The 20,920-nt window shown below is 43.0% G+C and overlaps 2 protein-coding genes across 2 annotated transcripts in view; both read left to right on the forward strand.

The window, feature by feature from the left end:
* SLC16A10 (solute carrier family 16 member 10) overlaps positions 1-6,292 on the forward strand; it is a 69,800-nt gene extending 63,508 nt beyond the window's left edge. Inside the window, exon 6 of the mRNA XM_042016994.1 lies at positions 1,062-6,292. Within this exon, the coding sequence (XP_041872928.1) occupies positions 1,062-1,297 (236 nt within the window). The 3' untranslated portion in view covers positions 1,298-6,292. The remainder of the gene's footprint in view (positions 1-1,061) is intronic.
* A 1,693-nt stretch (positions 6,293-7,985) lies between these two features.
* On the forward strand, positions 7,986-20,898 carry MFSD4B (major facilitator superfamily domain containing 4B). Its single transcript, XM_042016993.1, has 4 exons — positions 7,986-8,350; positions 8,445-8,613; positions 11,237-11,353; positions 15,714-20,898. Exons 1-4 carry the CDS (start codon positions 8,006-8,008, stop codon positions 16,955-16,957), a joined length of 1,875 nt encoding a protein of 624 aa, XP_041872927.1. The 5' UTR covers positions 7,986-8,005; the 3' UTR covers positions 16,958-20,898.
* Positions 20,899-20,920: the final 22 nt, after the last annotated feature.

Raw genomic sequence — 20,920 nt, forward strand, 5'->3', positions numbered from 1 at the left:
AACTGCTGCTCATGGGTTATTAATTTACTTCGCTCTTCAAAGTTTGCTCAGTCTTTTTCATTGTTATGCAGATATGAAACATTCCTCAAAATAAAAATAGATAGGTTTCCAGTTGGATTTAGGACCTGACATTTTTCATGCTGTGTAAGTGATGGCCTATTGGTTGCTTGTGTTACAGAGGGGCTCCAAATTAAAATCTAAAATTTAACTGGATTCCAAAATTTGCTCATGTTAAAACCATTGTGAGGATAAAGACTCTGGTCTATTTAATTGCTCCTCATGCGTAGGAACGCTGGCTTTATTCATTCTTTGGTGGGAGACTGACAAAGTACAGGTTTTGAAGATGAAAACTTGGAAGTTCTTGGGAGGTAGAAATAGCTAAAGCTGTATTCCTCACCACTGATGATTTTCAGTGGTAATTTACCCTGAAGTCTGGTGAGTGCTACTGAAAGGTACTTCATAAGATGTAATTGAACTATGCAGCATTATAAAGGACAAAATTTTAAAACTGGAACAGCACAGAGTAGGTGCTTCCTGATCTGGATATACTGTTACAGCTATTAATACTTAAATAGAATTTGACTAATGGGAGGAATTTGGAGAGAGCAATGAGAGTGAATTATTGGAAAACACATTTTTTAATAAGAGGCTATTAGGGATGCAATAAATGGAGCATATCTAGAATTAGAGGCATATTGATCAAAGGTAACTGTTACCAAAAGAGGGAGAGTTTCTGTAAGTCATGGCAAGATACAAGTGCTGGAGAAGCTCAGATGAGCAACTTTCAAATAGGAAAGATGGTGCATGTTTTTAGTGGATGGTAATTAAGCAATTTTTAGTTGGTTGAGAGGTGACATACTGAGCTCTTCATTACTGCTCCAGATCAACTCTGGAATACCTTTCTACCTACATGTACACCTCTGTTTGGCCATCAGGTTGTCAGGCTCTAGTGGTTTATAATCTGTGCCAGCTCTTGGGTTTCTGCATCTGAAGCCACGACCTGGTTTTTGTAGGTTCCTGAGGCCCCTTTATTTATGAGTGGTAACTTCGTGCCTTTCCAGGTTTGCTGCGGGATAAGCTTGGCACCTATGATGTAGCATTTTACCTGGCTGGAGTCCCTCCCCTCGTTGGAGGAGCTATTTTGTGTTTCATCCCCTGGGTCCATGAACGGCAGAAGTTGAAAGAGAGAGCAAAACCTGTTGATGGAGAAACTACTGAGAAAATGCTGGAAAATGAAAGCACTTTGGTGTCAGACACGACAGAAAAGCCAGTCAAAGAACTGGATTCTGGCCTTTGATGCCTCTTTTTTTTTTCCCTGTACCATCTGACCTCCTCCTACTGAAGATAGATTTCTACTTTTTGGCTGAAGATATTATATGATACTGAAGAAGTCTTGAACTATTGCTCAAATTGCAAAACTGCTACAAGAATCTTTTATACCATTGAACTTTTTGGACAAGTCTTTAAATTTGATTTCAAGCCACATTTTCAAGATATTTGAAGTTTTGTAGCTTTAGTGTGTACGAGTGTAGGGATTCTGTGTGTGAAGAGAATATTTTTCTAATCCATCAGAACTGATTTCTGGAAATGTGAAAGCTGTTTTTCCTCACTGACCCGGGATTCTTCAATGGTACCTATGATCCATCCACTGCAGGCACACCCCTGGGTGTTCATATTGGATAATGTAGTAGCTCTTATGACTGATCTGTTTTTTGAAGTTTCTCATGCCGTTTACAGTCTTTTATAATTCTCTATCATGAACACAAATATGCATCTTTTTGCCAAAATGATTTTTTCTTTAGAAAGCTAAATTATTAAACAACTGTTGAAACACTCACTTGTTTGCATTCACCTTTCACAGTAACCCAGACAAAGAACATTAAGAATGGCATTTCTGATGGGCTCAGGTTTTGAATATGGGCAAACCAAGCTCCAAGTGCGAACACATTCAGAAGTAAAGCTGCTGAATAATAGTTTTTTTTAATTATTATTATTATTATTTGGTGAAGGCAATACCTTTAAGGTATATGTGTATAAATCTTTTTTCAGCCAAAACTCAGAGTAGTAGATAGTTTTGAAACGGTACTGATTAATTCTTTGGAGCAGTATTGTGAATTAGACTAAATTTCAAATTATTCTGTTGTACTTGTTAGGATTTCTTTTTTTTGTTCTTAAAACCAAGACAGCTTTAAAGGATACATTCTAAGTGCAATACCAAGTTGTTTTTAAAGTGGAAATATACATGAGCTATTAAAACAACATTCAGCAATTAAAGATTTTTGCACTAAGTGAACATGCAGGTTTATTACAGGTCTTTATAGCTGTGCTCATTTGCCTGTAGGTTATATGGCTCCATATTTTATTCAAATATAAATAAATGTCTTTGCATGTCCTATTTCTTGCTTAACATCTTAAATGTCCCCATTGCTTATGTATTCTTAGGTATTATGCACTGTTTGTCAAACAAGTAACTTCTTTTTCTGAAAAATGTTTAAAAGCATAATACTTTGAGATGAAAACACTGCTTTTCAGTTTATCATAAAACACTTCTAATCACATTGCTTATCCGTGGAAATGGTTCAGCAATCACTGGAATACTTAGTCGTTCTTTATTTCAGGTCCATTTAATACCATTTAATATCCATTCAATAATTTTTGTTGCCTCATTTAGAAGTGTCATAGTAAAGAGCAAACTAAATGTGATCTGGACAAAATGCATATTTAAGTGCTTTTTTTAATAAGTAACTGTTCTTGTTCTTTACATAAACCATGGAGGCATACTGTTTTGCTTTTTTTAAATTATAACCTTTATTGTTTTTTCTATTTTCATTCTTCTTTTTCCAGTGTTGTAGTAAATTGCTCAGAAAACCCATCCAAAACAGCAATACTATTGCATTTAATGTTTACATCTAGCAACTGACAGAAGTTCTTTAAATATAATCAAGCAAAGCATCCTAATTATTGTAGACCAAAGCTCAGACTTATTTATATAGCAGAATTTCAATCCCTACTTTGCATGAATGAGGTCTAAAAGAATTGAATCTTAAAATGTTAGAAAGACACGTGGAGGGACTTGGAGGTGGGGGGGGTGGGGGGAATGTGAATAAAGCCAGTCTGTAAAACCGAGGTCCCTTCAGGTTCATTGGAACTTGTGCTTTGGCACATTGTAAGTACTTCTAAAATAGGCATTAAAATATGCATAGTAGTGTTAATTAAAATTACTGCCTTCATTACAAAAGTGATGCTGACAGCCAATGCTGCTCTTGTCTGGAGTGTTTCTGTAGAACGTGATATTCAGTATTATTTTCCATTTGGGCAATGCAGAAGGTGTTGGCTAAGTGTGGTAAAAGACTCCTGTTTCTTGTTGTTCTGTAATGGAAAATTAGTGTTAATCACAGATCTTGCATTTCATGTGTTTTTAGTCCTGAGTTTTATACCAAAAACAAAGCTGCTGCTTTTTTTTATCACTGGTGCAATTTGAAATGATTGTGACCAGGTATCTTGGTGTATATTATGGCATCTTCCCAACGTGCTACTCTGTATCTCTGTAAATTATCTGGGAGAGTATAGAAAATAATTGTTGTTAAGTTTTACAAATGACACGGAAATGGTATAACAATAGTGTGGATTAATTATTGCCATGCTGTTTAAAAAAAATAAAAATCCAAACTCTCATATTTGAGTAACAAAAATTGCATAAAATTTATAAAATCCCGAAAACAACAAACCAAAAAACCACAAAAACCATGGCTTCATGAGGAGGGTACAATGACTAATTGTTTAGGAGTGATTCCTATGGTAAAACCAGCTACTGAGTGGGATGTTGGATGAGAGGGAAGCAGAGTTAGGGGTAAGGAAGCTCTGCTGGTGTGATGGTGTCGGAATAACAAACCCATTTCTGATGCCAGTGCTTGTTTTGCAACAATGCTAAAATTGGAAAGGCTTTTCAGAGGAGATAAAGCGAATTACTGCATAAGAACTCTGTTAGCATCCTTTCTGTTGGCTTGTATCTGTGGGGGAAATGTCCAGTAGCAAATGCTCTTTTCTGGACAAAAGCATAAGGTGTTTGTGTCCTAAGGCTAGGTAAGATGAAAACCAAGCTCAAATTGTTTGTGCTGAGGCTGACCAACCACTGAGAATCTTATTGAGAGATACTAGATTCTGTATGCCTTGAGGGTTTTAAAAATGAGGTTAGATGACACTCTTTAAAAAAACGCAAATAAATCCCCAAACTAACTAAAACATGAGAAACCCTACACAAATAGCAACTATTTAGTAAATTTATTTTAAAAAATATTGAATATTGCAAAAGTGGAGAAAAGGCCTGAATATTCAATTTTATTTTAATGGAATAAATGTAAATAAGATTTTGTAACGATTTATTTTTAGGTGTGAAAACCTGTTCATGGGAAACCTGCTGAAATCCTATTTTGATGACTCAAATCATGCCAGATTTAATCTTGTTGGGGGTAGATTCTAACATTAAAACAGTAGCTTAATTCAAGAAGACCCTTAAATCATTCTGATATATCTCTCTCTTGAGAACAGTTCATAGAGTACCTTCCATAGACATTATTCTCCTATCCTATAAACATAGTAATTATCTTTTCATTGAATGTTCTCAGAGTAAATCTTTGGAAGAAGATGAGTAGAAAGAGGTTTACTTAAAATGGCAGCGTGACATTTCCAGTCCTACCTGATGCTGTCATTTAATACACCAGATCTTGAAACCAATACTAATTTTGAGCAAGGTTTGATTGGTTTAATACCTTTTCAGTAGGTATGAGATCCTTTTGATCTTAAGAAAACTGTTCAGCAAAGAGTCTGAAATAATGGAAACCCTTTGGGTTCTTATTTACATCTCAGCTATGCAACAGTATCCAATGTATAACTAAAAAAGTACTGTTGGATTTGTCCTGGCTGTTTTTGAAGACCTGTACAAGTCTCAAACCCAGACTTCAAATTATAACGTAGTTAGAATTTCTTGCATCCAGGTCTTTTTCTGTTCAGCATTAGCATTTAAATTATTTTTCTAATTTTATTTCCAGTGACCATTTATTGTCCCTGAAAATTGCTCCCACAAGTCAAAGATGCTGCAGCTGTTCTGTGGCCTTTCTTCAGGGTGTGTTTGGCATCAGATGAGGCAGACAAACTGACACTGTTCTCCTTTGGCACTTCATGCATAATGTCTGGGCATATACATTCCCTCCTCCCTGCAGAGACACTGGATTGTCAAACTGATGCCCACCACATTGGATATGGGTGGTACTTTCCAGCCTTCCCTGGATGAAACCCTTGAGCAGCCACAGCCCGGCAGAGCAGGCAGGTTTTGGAGCCGTGGGAGGTGTGAGGTTGGGTCACCCTTGCTGGAGGCAGCTCTCGCAGGTACCGGATGGACGCTTTGATCAAAGGCTCGTGGTGTAAAAAAAGGGACGCTGCCATTGAAAAGCAGAAGTGCCCTGCTGAGCGCCTTGCCTCAGGTAGTACATGCCAAAGGGACAGGAGGTGCTTCCTTGCAGCTCCAAAGGGAGTATGTCACGTTGGGAATCAGTGCTACAATCCTTCAGGTCATCCATATGGGTTGGCTTAAGCAGCTGGGTTCTCCCTGTGCTGGCATGGGGAGCAGTTCCCTACCTCACTGCTTGCAGAGGGGCTCAGCTGGGCCCTCTGAGCAGGGAGCAGAGGTAATGCCTGATCTGGGGTCTGGATTCCCCTTTGGAGAGCTGGAAGCATTACAGAAGTCAGAAAGGACCCTCCGCTATTAAGAATGTGTGTGAATGTATCTATAAATACAGTGTGTTTTGGCCAGGGTGTGCACAAATGTTCTGCATTTCCCCAGGGGAGGTGTAGTACTGGAATGTGAGAGATGGCTGAGGAGAAATGAACCCTTTCTTTGTGTGTCTCCCTGTTGACAAGCCCAGCACCATTAGAGTTCCAGCCAGCCAGTGAGTTTCTAGTCATGTAAACTTTGGCATATGTGCAGTATGCCTTCTAGTCTGTATATGTGGTGTCAACAGTTGTAATGTTTTGGAAGTGCGTATGCTAAGATTAGAGTGATTTTATACCAAAGTGTTTGCTAATACTGACAACATCTTTAAGCATCTTTATAGACATCATATTTTGTATGTTGTTTTTGATATTAAAGGATACATGTTTTGCTAGCCTTAACTCCAGTTTTTCAAGTTCTGCTTTGTTAGAAGGTAAAAAATGAATGTTTAATGTTTTTCATGGTGCTAAAGTAACTGTGGTTAGTCTCAAATTATTCAGAATAAAGATGGTAGTTCTTAAGTGCTCCATTTGTTACTGCATGCATCATTTTTAGTCTTAGTCTTGTGTAAAATTTATCATTTTGAAAAATAATTCTATCTTGTATTCTGATTATTTTTTAATCTAGTGTGCAGACTTTTGTATAAAAGTCTTTACAGCTTTTATTGCCACTGAGGTCTGACTGAAATGTCCCCTTTACATTTGCTCCTAAATTAATATATGGTGCAACCCATTCCATTCTGATTGCACTGACAATCCTTTTTAAGACTAATGATTTATAAACCTAAACTACTGAGTTGCTTGTTTCTGAAAAATTTATCTTCTCTATTTTCCATTCTGGAGCTTAATATCAAACTTGCAGAAACACCTCCATTCACAAAAGGCAGAAGGCAAATTGAGGGAGGGAGGGAAACCGTGGTAAAATAAGCTTGAGTGGTGTTTCAAAAGAATTCTGATTTTGCTTCATGAACTGCTGGTGTAATTCAGTGGGACCTTTAATCATTTACTGGGCTGCTGCCAATTTCCCTTTGACTTACCTTGGCGGTATGAAACATGAAGTGTTTCCTCATTGACAGCTTCAGTAAGTCCCAGGAATTCATTCACCTTTCCTTTGTACTAGGGCCAAATATTTAAGTTCTTTAATAAATATATCTGATGATATGGGTGAAATATTTCCTTTTCACCTGGGGTTATTCTCTAGGCTGCTTATAGTTCAAATTAAAATTTGAAAAAGATGCCCAAAACCTTTATAAGTGCCTGGGTGCTGTTGCCATTTGTACACTCTCAATGTACAAAGCTTCTTTGTAGGTGTGTAAGACAACAATGAGGAGAAGCCTGGGGAAGACATTTGAAATACTGCTGCACCTTTTTCAGGAAGCTGTTTTTATAACATGGCAAAATACTAACATCTAGAAATGTGGTTTGACTTGTGTATGACTACTATTATTTTATAGTTGACATTATTTTATCTGGAATTGTCTCTACCACTGGACCTATGACCAGAAGCTCAGCAGTGTTCTGCAGATATGTCACGGTTCAGACTCTGCACTCTTGCAAAGGTACGAATGTGGGATCGATCAGGTTTAAATGTTATCTGGCAGTGTTATTTGTAGCAAGCAGCTACTTTTTTTTTTTTTTTTTTTTAATGCCTGAATGCGCCCAGGCTCTCCTGAACAGGAAGGTACTTGCAACATGCTTTCCAGTGCCAGGAGAAACGGCAGTGGGTTGCTCCCTGTCCATGCTCTGTTATATCCCAGTATCTATTTGTTATGAACAACTCACAAAACAAAGCAGTGCAGTTTGGAATTATCTTTTGAGTTGTTTGTGATGCTTAAACTTACCAGGTATGGTGAAACTCAGAGCCTTTCTTACAGGGAGCAGCACCTCAGTGCCAGACAGGGAGCATGAATGGAGACTTTCTGCATAGCCTGTGAGCTGCTCCACGTGAGTGGTGGGAATTTATGTAGTTTTAATACTTAGTACTTTTAGTACCGGGCATGTTTTCATACCTGTCCTTAGGAGAGCAGCAGCTTTCTCTCTCTTGAAAAGCTTTATTAGTGTGACATAACAGTCTTTGTAGAACACAAAGATCTTTTATGATCGGTTGTCTGAAAGGTCGAGTGCAGTTTGAATGATAACACAGATTAAAAATAAAGTAATAAATGCTGGTTTATAAAGGCACTTCTCCAGGCACTGTGGCACAGGCTTGCAGCGGTGTGGAGTGCCAGCGGCCCTGGGCATGTCGCTCCCCAGCGCCGAGCCCCGTTCCCAAGAGGAGCCCTCGGCGGAGGGGGAGGCGGTGTCGTCCCCCGGGGCCGAGCCCGGCGCTCCTCCCGCTCCTCTTCCCGATCCTCCGCCCGCTCCTCCCAGCGCCGTGCGCGGGGCGGGGCCGCGCTCCCCGGCGGCGGGAGCCATGGCCGAGGCCGAGCGGGAGCTGCATGTCCGCTTCATCGAGCCGGATGAGGCCGAGGCCGAGGCCGAGGGGGCGGCCGGGGGCGGCGGCTGGCGCTGCGGGCGAGGCGCGGACGGGGCCGCGCTGCGCTGGTGCATCACCGGGGTGCTCTGCGCCTCCTTCCTGGGGCTGGTGAGTGAATGAGCGAGGGCGGTCTGGGGGCTGCGGGGGGCGGTGCGGACCCTTCCCTGGGACGGGCGAGGTGACTCCGCACTCTGCCCTGCAGGGGATGAGCATCGCGGTGCTGGGTCCCACCTTCCCCAACCTGGCCGCCAATGTCCGCAAGAACGTCAGCGACATCTACTACATCTTCGTGGGCCGGTCCCTGGGCTACCTGGGGGGGTCGGTGCTCGGCGGGGTGCTCTTCGACTGCATGAACGCCACTCTGCTGCTCGGTGAGTGCTGCCCCGCCGGACACTGTCCGGGGCAACTTGGGCTTCTCCCCAGCGATAGCAGCCCCAGAGCGAGATGTGTCACCTTTACGGAGCGGTGCCGAGCCCTGGGAACGGGAGGGCCCGTGGGCTGTGGTGCTGCTCCCCCCAGATCCCCGCGGATGCGGTGCCGCTCGCTGCCGCCATGTTCCGCCCGGTCCGATTCCCGACACCGCGGGCGCCGGGCGCTGCTGCTGCGCGGCACCGCTGCCAAGAGCCCGGGCCCGCCGGGCACACCAGCAGCGGGAACGGGATTGAACTGACAAAATCTGCATGGATTGACCTACGGCTGCCTTTGCCTTGCACTGGACAACTGGACTCTTTTTAGTTTGTATCGAGTAATGTGCATAGTGTAGGCACTCTTGGAACATACAGGCTTCTGTAGCGACACTCTACAAAACGTGAAACAGGAAGATGTGTTTGGGCTGTCGTGTGTGCAGCAGAAACTTCCAGCAGCCACGCTGAGCCGCATTTCTATGGGGGGAGCTTTCTCAAACCCTTCCCTTACTTAACACTCATCAGTCACGATCATCTTCGTGTACTGGACAAAAGTCTGTGGATTTTGACTGAAGAGTCTTAGCCAAATTTTAACTTATTTAAAGTGGGAAACATTAATTACTGTCTGTAATGGTGAGAACATTTAAACTGTAGGAACCACAGTTGATGATCTTTACAGTTTTCTGGACTTATGGAAACTTGCTCCTGTAGGAGCACAGGACCAGCTTTGTCCAGGCAGAGCGGGGCTGCTCAGCCACCAGGGTGCCAGAAGCCAAACTCAACATCCAGAAAGGAGGGGCTCCTTTTAGAGTTGTGTTAGTGTCTCATTCCCGCAGAGATTCTCAGAACACACCTAAAACAGCAGAAGCCCTTTCAAGTGCCTTTGTGCTCTAAATTAGGGATTAAAACATATACCAGGGCTTGCTCTTTTTTTCCTCCTTTGTTCAGGGAACTGTGCCTCCCTTAAGGACCGTGCTATAATCACATGGTCAGTCCAGAGAAGATGAGAAGTTCCCATTTTCCACTGTTCTAAGATACCTGTACCCAGTCTCCCCTCTGTAATTTGCTCCAGAACACCTGCAGAGTGGGTTTCCTTTAGCCTCCTCCTTGTGCAACTGACAAGGTCGGAGTTGCCTGTGTCTCACATTTGAGACTTTACCTTCTGTAAAGGAATCAGTACACACCTGTGGAAGTGCACGTTAACTTGAAATAGTTTAGTATTTCCTTCTTTCCCTGAGGATAGCTGTGAACAATGCTAGGGAAATGATGGATCTCCTAATTCTTTCCAATTTGGTAGTGCTTATGGCAAGACCACAATTTGAACCACTGAACCTGTTCTCATTTTTATCATCTGGGTGCTGCCTGTACGAGATTTTGGCTTGTATAGTTTTACCTCCCATGTCTCAACTGCTGGAACTCTGCTACAAAGAAAAACTCTATACTGAGGAAAAATTGAAAACATCATCTGTCTTTGTCAAGGAAACTTTTAAGTGCCAATCTTCAGGTGTGGAGCTGAAGTGGACAACTGAGCATTTGCTGAGAAGTTACTTTCTAGGTCTCAGTGGGGCACTTGAGGAGCTGTACTTAATACACCCCATCTCTAGCGTTTTCTTCACACAGCTCAGCACACACACCTTCAGAAATGTTTTGAGGCTTGTATGCCAAGTATCTTGCTAGGACTTTTGGGTTCTGGACGTTGCTGGTTTTGTTTGGAATTAACCTAAATTCTTAATTACATCAGCCCCCATTGATCTTTTATGTGTCTGCTGCATCTGTGATCATGCATTAATTTGAAAAATAATACAGACAGCTGAACAAGCTTTCTAATAACCTAATACTGTCTGTTCAAGATATTAATTGCAGGTAATTTTTAAATGGAGGTAATTATAAGCACAGAATTGAACTGCTGAATTTCCTCCCAAATGGTAATAGAAGCAATTTCCATCTGCTAAAAAATATTTTTTGAAATGCCATGTTGTCAGTGTAGCTAACTAATACAGTTAATGAATTGGTGCTAAATTTATTATGAGAAATTTTGTAGTTCTGTCTAGAACTCCAGAGATCCATTGGAATACACCCCTCATGTGAGAACAGACTATAAATGAAAGTCAGCATCTTTATATGGAGGTCACTTGTGGACAAGGTACATTTACTTTATAATATTTTAAGAGCTTAATGATTTGGGTTCTTTTAAAAATAGAGCCAAATTAAATGTTGTGCAGTTCTCAGAGGACAGACTTGATACTGTTTCAACCCATGTTTTACTGGTTTTGTAGTGAAGTCACATTTCTAAAGCAGAAATTTCCAGAAGACTTCTTAATGTCCTAGCAGGAGCTGCTGCTCCCTTTGCTTTAGCCAAACAGGTTTGTCATGCAGGGCTTATATCTTGATGAAATTCCTTTTTTTTTCCAAATGAAAAATGATCTGTTGAACTTTCTAGCTGCTACTGCTAACCATGGATTGAGATATTTAAATTGCATCACTTATTAGGATTATTTGTAACTTCAATAATCATGAATTTATTTGTATTTCTTGGTCTTCTGGAAACTGTAGTATGTGAGTTATTTGTTTTGTTTTTTAACCTTTCCAGCATTATCCATGCTTGCAACAACAGTTGGTCTTTATGGGATACCCTGGTGTAAGGAATCCCTGCTATTAACAATCTTGATGTCAGTTATTGGAGGTTCCATGGGAATTCTGGACACAGGTAAGGGACCCTGTGGTCTGACTGTTCTTTCACTAAAATAATTGGAAACTTCAAGCATACCAAAACAGTTGCTGGTTTTTCTTGTGATACATCCTGAATTAAAAGAGGGGAGCTGTTTCACCTGGCTGTGATTCTTGGATTAATCTGGTCCTGAGGCTTCCAGTGTTTGTGTGGGTATGACAGGCCTCCCTTTAAGGGATTGGAGAGTGGGTATGTCTTGCTTCACAAGATCAATTTGCATTTCAGTGGGTCATTACAAGCAGAGAGGAAGTGCCCTATTCTCTTTAAGCAGTGTTTTCTTTAAATTACTCATCTACAGGAAGCTGGTCAGGATATTCATTAGCATTAGCTGGGCCTAAGTCCTGAGCAAAGCCCTGGTGTTTGAGAGAGGGATTCTTAGAGCTGCTGTTGGAAGAATTGTCCACCTACAGCTGGCTCAGCAGCAGCTGGGGATTCACAGCACCATGGCACCCATCTCCCTGAATTAAGGGATGTTTTCCACCTTTGGCCAGCCATGCTTAGGTGGCTGGGAATACAAATCCATTCTGTCCCCCAGATTGTAGTTCTGTGGCATGCGCATACTGCAAATGGCCTGGGCAAACAACCCCCCCAAACCCAGCACTTTTGCTGGAAAGCTGTTCAAACCCAGTTTCTTAGCAGAGGCTTATTATTGGAGGAAGATGATCTCAGAGATCTTTTCCAACCTAAATGATTCTATGATCCTGAGATGTGTTGGTGAAGTTGCAGAGAAAATGTCTACAGGTGTGGTCAGAAAGGTAAAGGTCAGTTACACTGGGGGTATGAAAAATGAACTCCCACAGAAATGAGTCCCCTGGGCACAGCTTAGAAAAGGTGGGTTACGGATGGCTGCCTTTAGCAGGCACTTTGCATCGGGAAGCAAGGCCGCAGCAAGGGATTTGGGCACGCTTAAGACACCTGGGAAATGCTGGCATACTTGCACACGGAGATTAGGAAATGCCCAAAAGTACATCAGTGAGCAGAGTGTTCTGGTGTTGCTGTAGCACGTGATGGTGAAGCAATCCCAGGCAGCCACTCCTGGCACCTCTCTCGAGAGATCCCAGCAGTGTGTGCTGACTGCTGCCCTACTGCAGGAGCCTGTGGTTGCTTACTAACCAGCAAGATACTACTGGAGCTGGTTGATCACCTTCAGGGCAGGGTTATTTCTGAGAAAGAGCTGACTCATGTGTTAGCTTAGCCACCCAAACAGCTCTGGAAGCATCCCAGCCAAGGCCTGGCTGTGGTGGCTTGGCTGGTTGGCAACACAGAGGAATGTTGGCTGCATATGTGAATTGTCTGCCTTAATTCTGTGGGGTTTGAGGGAGCTCTGCTAAGATGTAAAAGAGCATGGCACAGGATCCAGTAGTGAAGAGATGGTTTTGCATGGCACTTGGTTTAAAAATTCTTTGTATGGGAAAATCTTGTCAGCTAATGGTAAAAATACCTTCAGTGGGTGTACTGCTTGGATCAGACCTCAGAGGCAGGAAGACTTCCCAGCCCGAGCAGGAGCAGCAGAAGAAACTCTGAGCAAGACAGTAAACCAAAGCTGAATTGATTTGGAAGAGTGCTGAGTGACAAGGGCTGCTGTACTGCAGCACAGGAATGTCACTGCTGTTTTGTTTTCCTGCATTCTTCTGAGGGACTACTTCAAAACACCTGTGGTGGTTTGACACTGGTTAGGCACCAGCACCACAAAATCTATTTGCCTCTGCTATAGTTAAGCAGAGAAGGGGAAGTCGGAACTTCATTTTTATGAGGATTATTGAGGAAAATGGAAAAAACTTCAAGGCAAAACAGGCTCAGACTTAACAGTATAAAGAAGATTTATTACTAGCAGAATTAAAAGTAAAAAGAATAATGAGAAACCAAAGCAAACTTTCAGAACACCTTTCTCTTCCAATACCTCCCTCTTTCCACTAAACCATGCAAGGGAAACAAACATGGGGTTTTGGTCAGTGTTTCACTTCTTAAGAGTCTTTTTTTATGTTTAAGGAAAAGAGTTTCTCCTGCTGTGCTGTGGGATTCTTCCCACAGAATATAGTTCCCTGCAAACTTCTCTAGCGTGGTTTCAAAACCTCACGACAACAGTCCGCCCGAATCTGCTGCAGTGAAAAATCTCTCTCCCATGAATCCTGCAGTCTTCCCACACCACCCTCATGGGTCATAGGAGTCGTGGGGGTTTGGTCTTTTAAGGATGAGCTCCAGCCTGAAAGCAAAGGCTTTCTTCTTCAATCTCTAAAAGCCTTTCACAACGTCTGTGAGCTCTGGCATGAGCACTTTTTTCACGAGCTGTGGGTGGATTTCTGCATCCCCCCATGTACCTCATCTCATGAACTACAGGGATAAAACAAATTGCTCTATTATAGTCCTCACCACGGCTTGCAAGGAGAACTTCAGCTCCAGCGCTGGGAGCGCCCCCTCTCCCTTCCCCCACTGAGCGTGGCACCGCCGTGTTGGCCTCTTCTCAACGTGATCTCACTTTTCCCTTCTCTCTGACTTGGAAGGAAGTTGGTGTATCTGTTAAGCTGCAGCTGAGAAGTTGATCTTGTTCGGGCTGCTCTCGGCTGCTCTCGATTGCTCACGGCTGCTTTGCAGCTCCGGGTGGTTTCTCCTGGCGGCTTGGCCCCACGCTGCCATGCCAGGACGGGCCCCGGGGCTCCCCGCCTCGCCACCCCTCGGCAGAGGAGCAGAAACGAAAGGCACTTCTCGCATTTCCTCCTTCTTTAAATGTGTGTATCACTGTGGCAGTGCAAGTGGCTCCAGCCACTCCGTCTCCTGAGGAGAACTCACAACCAGCTGTGGTGGTCAGCAACGCAAATTTAGCATGTAACTTTCCCTCATGGTGAGAATCCATGAATCCCTTGTTCTGCCTTTTGCATGTTTTCCCCTGATTGGTTAATGCTTTCCCCTCCCTCTTTTATGTATGAAGTTATGTATATTAATTTATCTCTTTAATATGTATTAGCTCTAGAAAGTTCTTTGTTCCTCGACACCCCATTGGATCCTTCCCTGAGTCCCTCCTATGTGTTGTTCCCATTGGTTCCCTTCCTGTCAATCCCACCTGCTTGTCTCTATCCCATTGGCTGAGATCCCTTTCCCTGCCTATTCTGTACCCAGTTTAAGATCCCTGGACCCTCCCACCAATCGGCCTCTTCCTCCCTGTCGTTCCACGGGAATAAACCTGTGTGGAACACATATGGAGAGTCCCCTCTCTTTACTTCTTTGCCTTCCCTGCGTGCCTGCCTGACAGTGACAGGAAGGTACAGCCCCTTTGGGTGAGCTCTACCCCTTTTTCATTGTGTGCTGGGCTCTGAGTGCCACCTTCCAGAGGGGTTTCAGCATTGACCTCCGGGCTTCTTTGTGTCGGCATGCGAGGGGTAAAACCCCCTTCTGCCAGCTCCCTGCTGCTGCAAAACCCCTCACATCACGGAGGTGTTACGAGCTTATTTAACTGATCTGACGACCTGTCCATCAACCACAGGCTCTGTGCCGGTCACAGAAGTTTTTCCAAACTGTTGAACTACCACAGCACCTCCCTGAGATTTTACTCCTATCATTATCGTTGATCTAATGGTGGCATAGTTTGGTGTTTGCAGCGGTATTGACGTAAACCCTTCTGCTTCTGGAAGGTCATTTGAATGCAGTTGGGGTGAGCCCAGCCCATCAGAAGCAAGTGCTTTGTTATTTTTCCTGGGACGTTGTTTAATGAGGCCTCTGATTCTTAGCACTGGGTGTTGTTGCTTTTGATACTTAGAAAAATGAGAAACAGTTAAACTTCCCTTTAAAAAATGCTGATAAATGCTGCAAACTGTCAAATATGGTAATTAGAACCATAGAATCATAGGGTCAACTAGGACGGAAAAGACTCTTACGGTCACGGAGTCTAGCCCTTAACCCAGCACTGCTGAGGCCACCCCTAAACCATATCCCTAATGCCACATCCACGTGCGTTTTAAATACCTGTAGGGATGGTAGCATACCCACTTCCTCGGGCAGCCTGTTCTAATGCTTGACAACTCTCTTCCATGAAGAAATTTTTCCTAATACCCCATCTAAACCTCCCCTGGCACTGTTATGTGTGGCCATTGCTGCTGGATTAAGCTGCTGCGTGACTCTGTTTTACTGCTGTGAATACCCTCCTGAAGCTCAAGTAATCACATGGATTTAAGGCAGAATTTCAGTTAACTGCTGTTTTGCACATTGTATTTGCTAAACCTGGCATTATTGTACATTGAATTAGTAATATATGTTATGGTTTGTTTTGTTGTTTTGGGTTTTTTTTTTTCTTTTAAACAATATCTGGTCTTGGACTAAAATGAATCTTTCTCTCTCTGATCTGCAGGTGGCAATGTAGTGGCACTGAATACCTGGGGATCAGAGGCTGGGCCACACTTGCAGGCTTTGCACTTCAGTTTTGCTGCTGGTGCATTTGCTGCTCCAATCCTGGCTAAAATGGCCTTGGGGGGCTCTGAATCTGAAAAACTTCCAGGGGCCGAAAAGACAAACCAGTCTGTCCTGAAGTCTGTGCCGACAGCATCAGCTGCATCAACTACATCAGCACTGAAAGACCATCATGATGGAGATTTTTTGTGGTCCTATATTATCATAGGGACATACATTCTTTTCGTTTCCATCTTCTTTTTTGTTTTGTATTCAAAGGGCAGCTCGGCTCAAGACAAATTGAAGGCTTCTGCGCAGAAGAGAGTGCTTGCCAAATACCACTGGCTTCTAGTTGGTCTCCTGTTCTTATTCTTCTTGTTCTATGTGGGAGCAGAGGTCACTTATGGCTCTTACGTATTTACTTATGCAATGGTCTTTGCTGAGATGAAAGAAAGTGAAGCAGCTGCTTTGAATTCTGTCTTCTGGGGTGCATTTGCCGTGTGCAGAGGAGCGGCGATATTTGGTGCTGCTTTCCTATATCCTGGCACCATGATCCTGATTAGTCTCTTAAGCTCTGCTGCCTCCTCTTCAGCCCTGGCCTTCTTTGCACATTACCGAGCCTTGCTGTGGGTGGGAACCGCCATGTACGGAGCATCCATGGCCACCGTCTTCCCCAGCGGCATTGCCTGGATCGAGCAGTACACGGTCGTTGAGGGGAAATCAGCCTCTCTGTTCGTGGTGGGCGCGGCACTGGGCGAGATGTGCATTCCTGCCACCGTGGGCTATCTCCAAGGCAGGTTCCACCATGTTCCTGTCGTCACGTACGCTGCCTTCGTCACTTCTGCAATGACAGTCCTGCTCTTCCCCATCATGTACAAACTGGCCAACGTTCCCCAGGAGAATGACTTGAAAGAAGTGAGTGACAGCGAGACCCGGGCAGCTTTGTTGTCAGACTCGAGGCTTACTGAGGATGAGGAGGATGAGGAGGATGTAAGAGAGTGGAACAATGCAGACTTTGAGGTAATAGAAATGAATGACAAACTGAAAAACTCTCTGATGGACACCTCCCATAAGATACCAGGGGACCCTCCAGCTGAAGTCTCTCTCCAGCCCCATCTGGATGATGTATTGGGCAACTCTCCAGTGGTTGCTGGTGGCTCCCCCGGAAGACAAAATGGGAATGTTGACTGGGAGAAGAGTGAATAGAGTCAAAGCTTTTTGTTTTTTTTTTTTAATGGAAATGCAATTGAATTGTAGCTGTTGTCAAGTGGTTCAGGAATCCTTTCAAAGTGGTGCAGAGCTCAGCGTGTTCATTTGCCCAGCCCTTTCTCCTCTTTCATTTTCAGCCTGCAAGGATGTGTCTTGGAGTGGGAAGGTCCTCAGTGATGTGAATAGGGCAACATGATAAATATATAGGCTATGCCAAAACTGTTAAAATGTAAGAGATGTTTTCTAAATATGAGGCATGCATCCAAGGAAGAGATGCTGCTGTAGTAACTGGGAAAGAAGGGGACTGCTCAGACTACTCAGTTTTTTTTGGGGTGGGTGAAATGTGCGGGTCTGAGGTCCTTTGTCACAAAACGGTTGCATGAGAGAGGAGAGAGATCTGTTATCTGTGATGCTGAACTTTCTTACCTTGTAAAGGAGGAGTGTTTCTACTGTGTTTGAAAATTGTGTGTGATCAGGAGATCAGTTAAAATTTCTGGTGATGCCCAGCAGCTGTAAATTGAATAACCTTTTGGCAAACTATATGAATTTCTGGTTCTGAGACAAAGACAAGAAAAAACTGGAAATTACTTCTTAGGAGTGAAACCATGCCTTTGGGTCATTTAAAAGCAGTTTATGAGAAAGGGCACAAAATGGGTCATTGTTTATCTGCTCAAATGCATAATTCCAACCTACTGAACAGTGGCAACAAATCTAGATAAAGTATTTGTGATTTTAATTATGGCACTACCACTGAAATCAACAAATGTACGCAGAAGATGATAAATTACCGTGTAATCTTAGAATGGTTTGGGTTGGAAGGGACTTTTAAAGATCATCCAGTTCCAACCCCCTGCATGGCAGGGACACCTTCCACTAGACCAGGTTGCTCAGAGCTCCATCCAGACTGACCCTGAAAACTTCCAGGGATGGGGCATCCACAGCTTCTCTGGGCAGCCTATTCCAGTGCCTCACCACCCTCAGAGCAAAGAATTTTTTTTTGATATCTAATCTAAACCTACTCTCTTCCAGTTTGAATCCATTCCCCCTTCTCCTATCACTACATGCTCTTGTGAAAAGTCCCTCTCCATCCTTCTTGCTGGCTCCCTACAGGTAAAAGAGATGGCTTAATATATGGTATTTTTATGCCAGTTGTTTAAATTCAGGTTGTAGCAAATTCTCTGGCTTCTTGTGCCAAGAATTTAACAGGGTAGTGTGTTACAATGAAGATCTGAGAAGGAGAGGGAATTACCAGTGAGACAATCCTTTCCAGTATGACTACTGGTCAGTTGGATTGGTGACATTTGGGTTTTATTTATTTCTTTGGGGAATGGCATAGAGCCTGACTCTTCCTAGCGGAGAAGCCATGGATTATAGGTGTAGATTTATTGCTGCTAAGCAGGAAGCCCTGGACAGGCACAGCCATGCCAGGGAGCCCTCCTAGTAAGAGCAAAAAAAAAAAAAAAAACAAACCAAAACCTAAACCAGCAGCAAATGGCAAAATCCGTCTCTGAACAGTAATCTTGTCATTTGTCAACTTGGAACTCCATATTTATTAAGTATTTTTTTAAGTCTGTGTGATCAGAATCTACTCTTGTTTGGGGTTTTTAACTTTGCACTTTCATTAGTATTTTTCTCACTAAGAGGTTTCATTTAGTAACAAAAGAGCTCTAGGTGTAACATAGCACAGAATCTTAGATGTTCCCTGCATTTCCAGGTCTGCTTCTGTTCCCTCTCTTGTCCTCCAAGTGTGCAACCTAGGCTTGCATGGCTTTTTCCTTTCTGAGGAGTTAGTAAGAAGCCAGAATCAACTTGTGGTGAAAAATGTGTATTTTTTTGTTAGCACCTTGCCATGTTGCAGGGCCTCCCTCTCCCTCTGCTGCTGGCACTTAAATGCCACTGTGTTATTGCCACGTTTCTTCTGTGGCATCTTTTTCCAGCGCAATGCATGAACCTGCACTTTAAAATGAAGCCTTGTTTCACTTGTGGCACGAGGGTTCTCTCTGCTTACAGGAAATGGTAAAGGCTTGTAAATGCCAGGCCCAGTCCTGGCCTAGGCACAGGTGACAGGAGTGAGTCCGTGTGGCCCTGTGTGCTTAGTTGATTTGACATGGAAGCAAACAGTGTGGTAGGCAGAGGGAGTGGCTGGAATGCAGGCAGCTGGAGCCTGCATTTCATCATTTTTCCTCTTCCCATTTTTCCTCCTGCACGCTGCAAAATAAGGGGGTGTCAGCTGATGGTGAGGACAAATCCCACTGGTGGAGGGGGATGGAGAAGGTGCAGGACACACAATGCAAGATATGGAAACTGCTGGAACTGCAATCCCCCCAGCTTCACCTGCGCTGACATTGCTATAAGAAAGCTTCCCCATACCTGAGATCATGTTGCCAGAAGAAAATTATTTAAAGAAAGATACTGGGCAACCAAGAAGATTCTAAACTCCCCCAGTTCATATGCTAATTTTTGATGAAATTCCAGATCAGAATGTCCTACAAGTACAACTGTTCTCAGGGATAGTTTATATGGACAGTTTAGTTTACATCATTTGCATAATCAAGTACTAAAAAACCCCAGAAAATGAAATCAAAGCTGCATTGGGAAATATGATGTAATCTCTTAGACGCTTATCTACTGCATAGATACACGCACTTATTTGTGTTTCTGCCCAGCGTCTTTCCAGCAAATGTAAAAATATTGCGCAAAACAAAGATTTTTTTTTTTTTTTTTTTTTTTTTTTTACTGCCTGGATTAACTCCTGTGTAACTTCAATTCATCCCCATCCCCTCCTTAAAAAGCAGGAGGCTTGTGTAGTGGGAATGGAGCAGCAGGCTGGAATGCCAAGGTAAGAGCAGCCTTTTCCCACAAATAAAGGATCCAAAAAACAGCGGCTGTAAGACAGTGGAAGTTGAAGCATTATCTGTGTAGAATCACTTTCTACTGATGGGTGGAGACCTTTGCCTGGATGACATCTAAATTTAGACTCATCTTACAGGAGGACCTTGGAGCCTTCAGTGTCTTAGTTCTGGTCTTAAACTTGAACTGGGATAGACTGACAGAAAGTGTTCTCCTTATCCCCTAACCAGCCTGCTTTTAATAGCAGGGGCTGCCCTTGACTGAAAATGAAATGCCTGAAGCAATTAAAGTTTAGAACAAGATCTAGGACATTTCCAGTGATGAGTCCAGCTCACAGCAATTTTAGGCACCCTCGCTGGTCGAGGCTTTTTTGGTGTTCCTCAAGGCTTGGGTTTAGACAATGAATGTTAGTTTTCACAAGTTTAAATTTCCTTCCCAAGTAAATTGCTTCTTGGCAAATACAGCTGAAACGAGGATCTGTTTACAGTGCAGATCTATTTTAGGTTACAGATCCCCAGAAAGCTTAAGCTCCTTACCCCCTAACTGAAATTACTTGGACTAAATGTTTTGCCCTGCTTATGCTAGAAAAGCCATCTCTCTGTTGAGGACAAGAGCTTTAATCCATAGATTAGATACCTGACTTTGATAATCCTCTTTTTGTCCACCTAGGAATGGGTTGAAGATGAGCACTCTGCTTCAGTGTGAAAGGTAACTTCTTGCAGCTGTCATTAAATACTTCATTTATGCTGAGGCACTGCCGAGTGCTGGACTGTACTGCAAGCACTCACACTCCTGGCATTTGCACTTTTATTCTGTACCTGACCAATGCTTGAATGCAAGACCAGGCAAAGTTTTATGCCTTGATGTTTGTTTCTTTTAAGTTACTTTGCATACAAGTGTATCGCAATCTGTGGATGTTCTCTTATATATTTAATAATTTTTATTCTGCTTGGTGTGGATTTTACCTTGTACTGTATAATGTGACATTTAATAGACTGACTTGGGTCTTGACTGTAATAAATTCTTATCTGGAGAAGGCACTCAGGTTCCTTGATGTAAATAAAGTTTTGTTCTATTTTTCAAAACTCCTCTGGACTTTTAAATTTAAAA

Source organism: Corvus kubaryi, unplaced genomic scaffold (genome assembly GCF_017639235.1).
Source record: "Corvus kubaryi isolate FWS band 111438036 unplaced genomic scaffold, C.kubaryi_AGA036_p1.0 split3-73, whole genome shotgun sequence".
NCBI lineage: Eukaryota > Metazoa > Chordata > Aves > Passeriformes > Corvidae > Corvus > Corvus kubaryi.

Excerpts from the sequence above, each read along its gene's own strand:
- MFSD4B (XM_042016993.1), top strand. The coding sequence starts at position 8,006 with ATGTCGCTCCCCAGCGCCGAGCCCCGTTCCCAAGAGGAGCCCTCGGCG. Across the intron at positions 8,351-8,444 it reads GCGCCTCCTTCCTGGGGCTG|GGGATGAGCATCGCGGTGCT; the intron begins GTGAGTGAATGA and ends TCTGCCCTGCAG. Across the intron at positions 8,614-11,236 it reads GAACGCCACTCTGCTGCTCG|CATTATCCATGCTTGCAACA; the intron begins GTGAGTGCTGCC and ends TAACCTTTCCAG.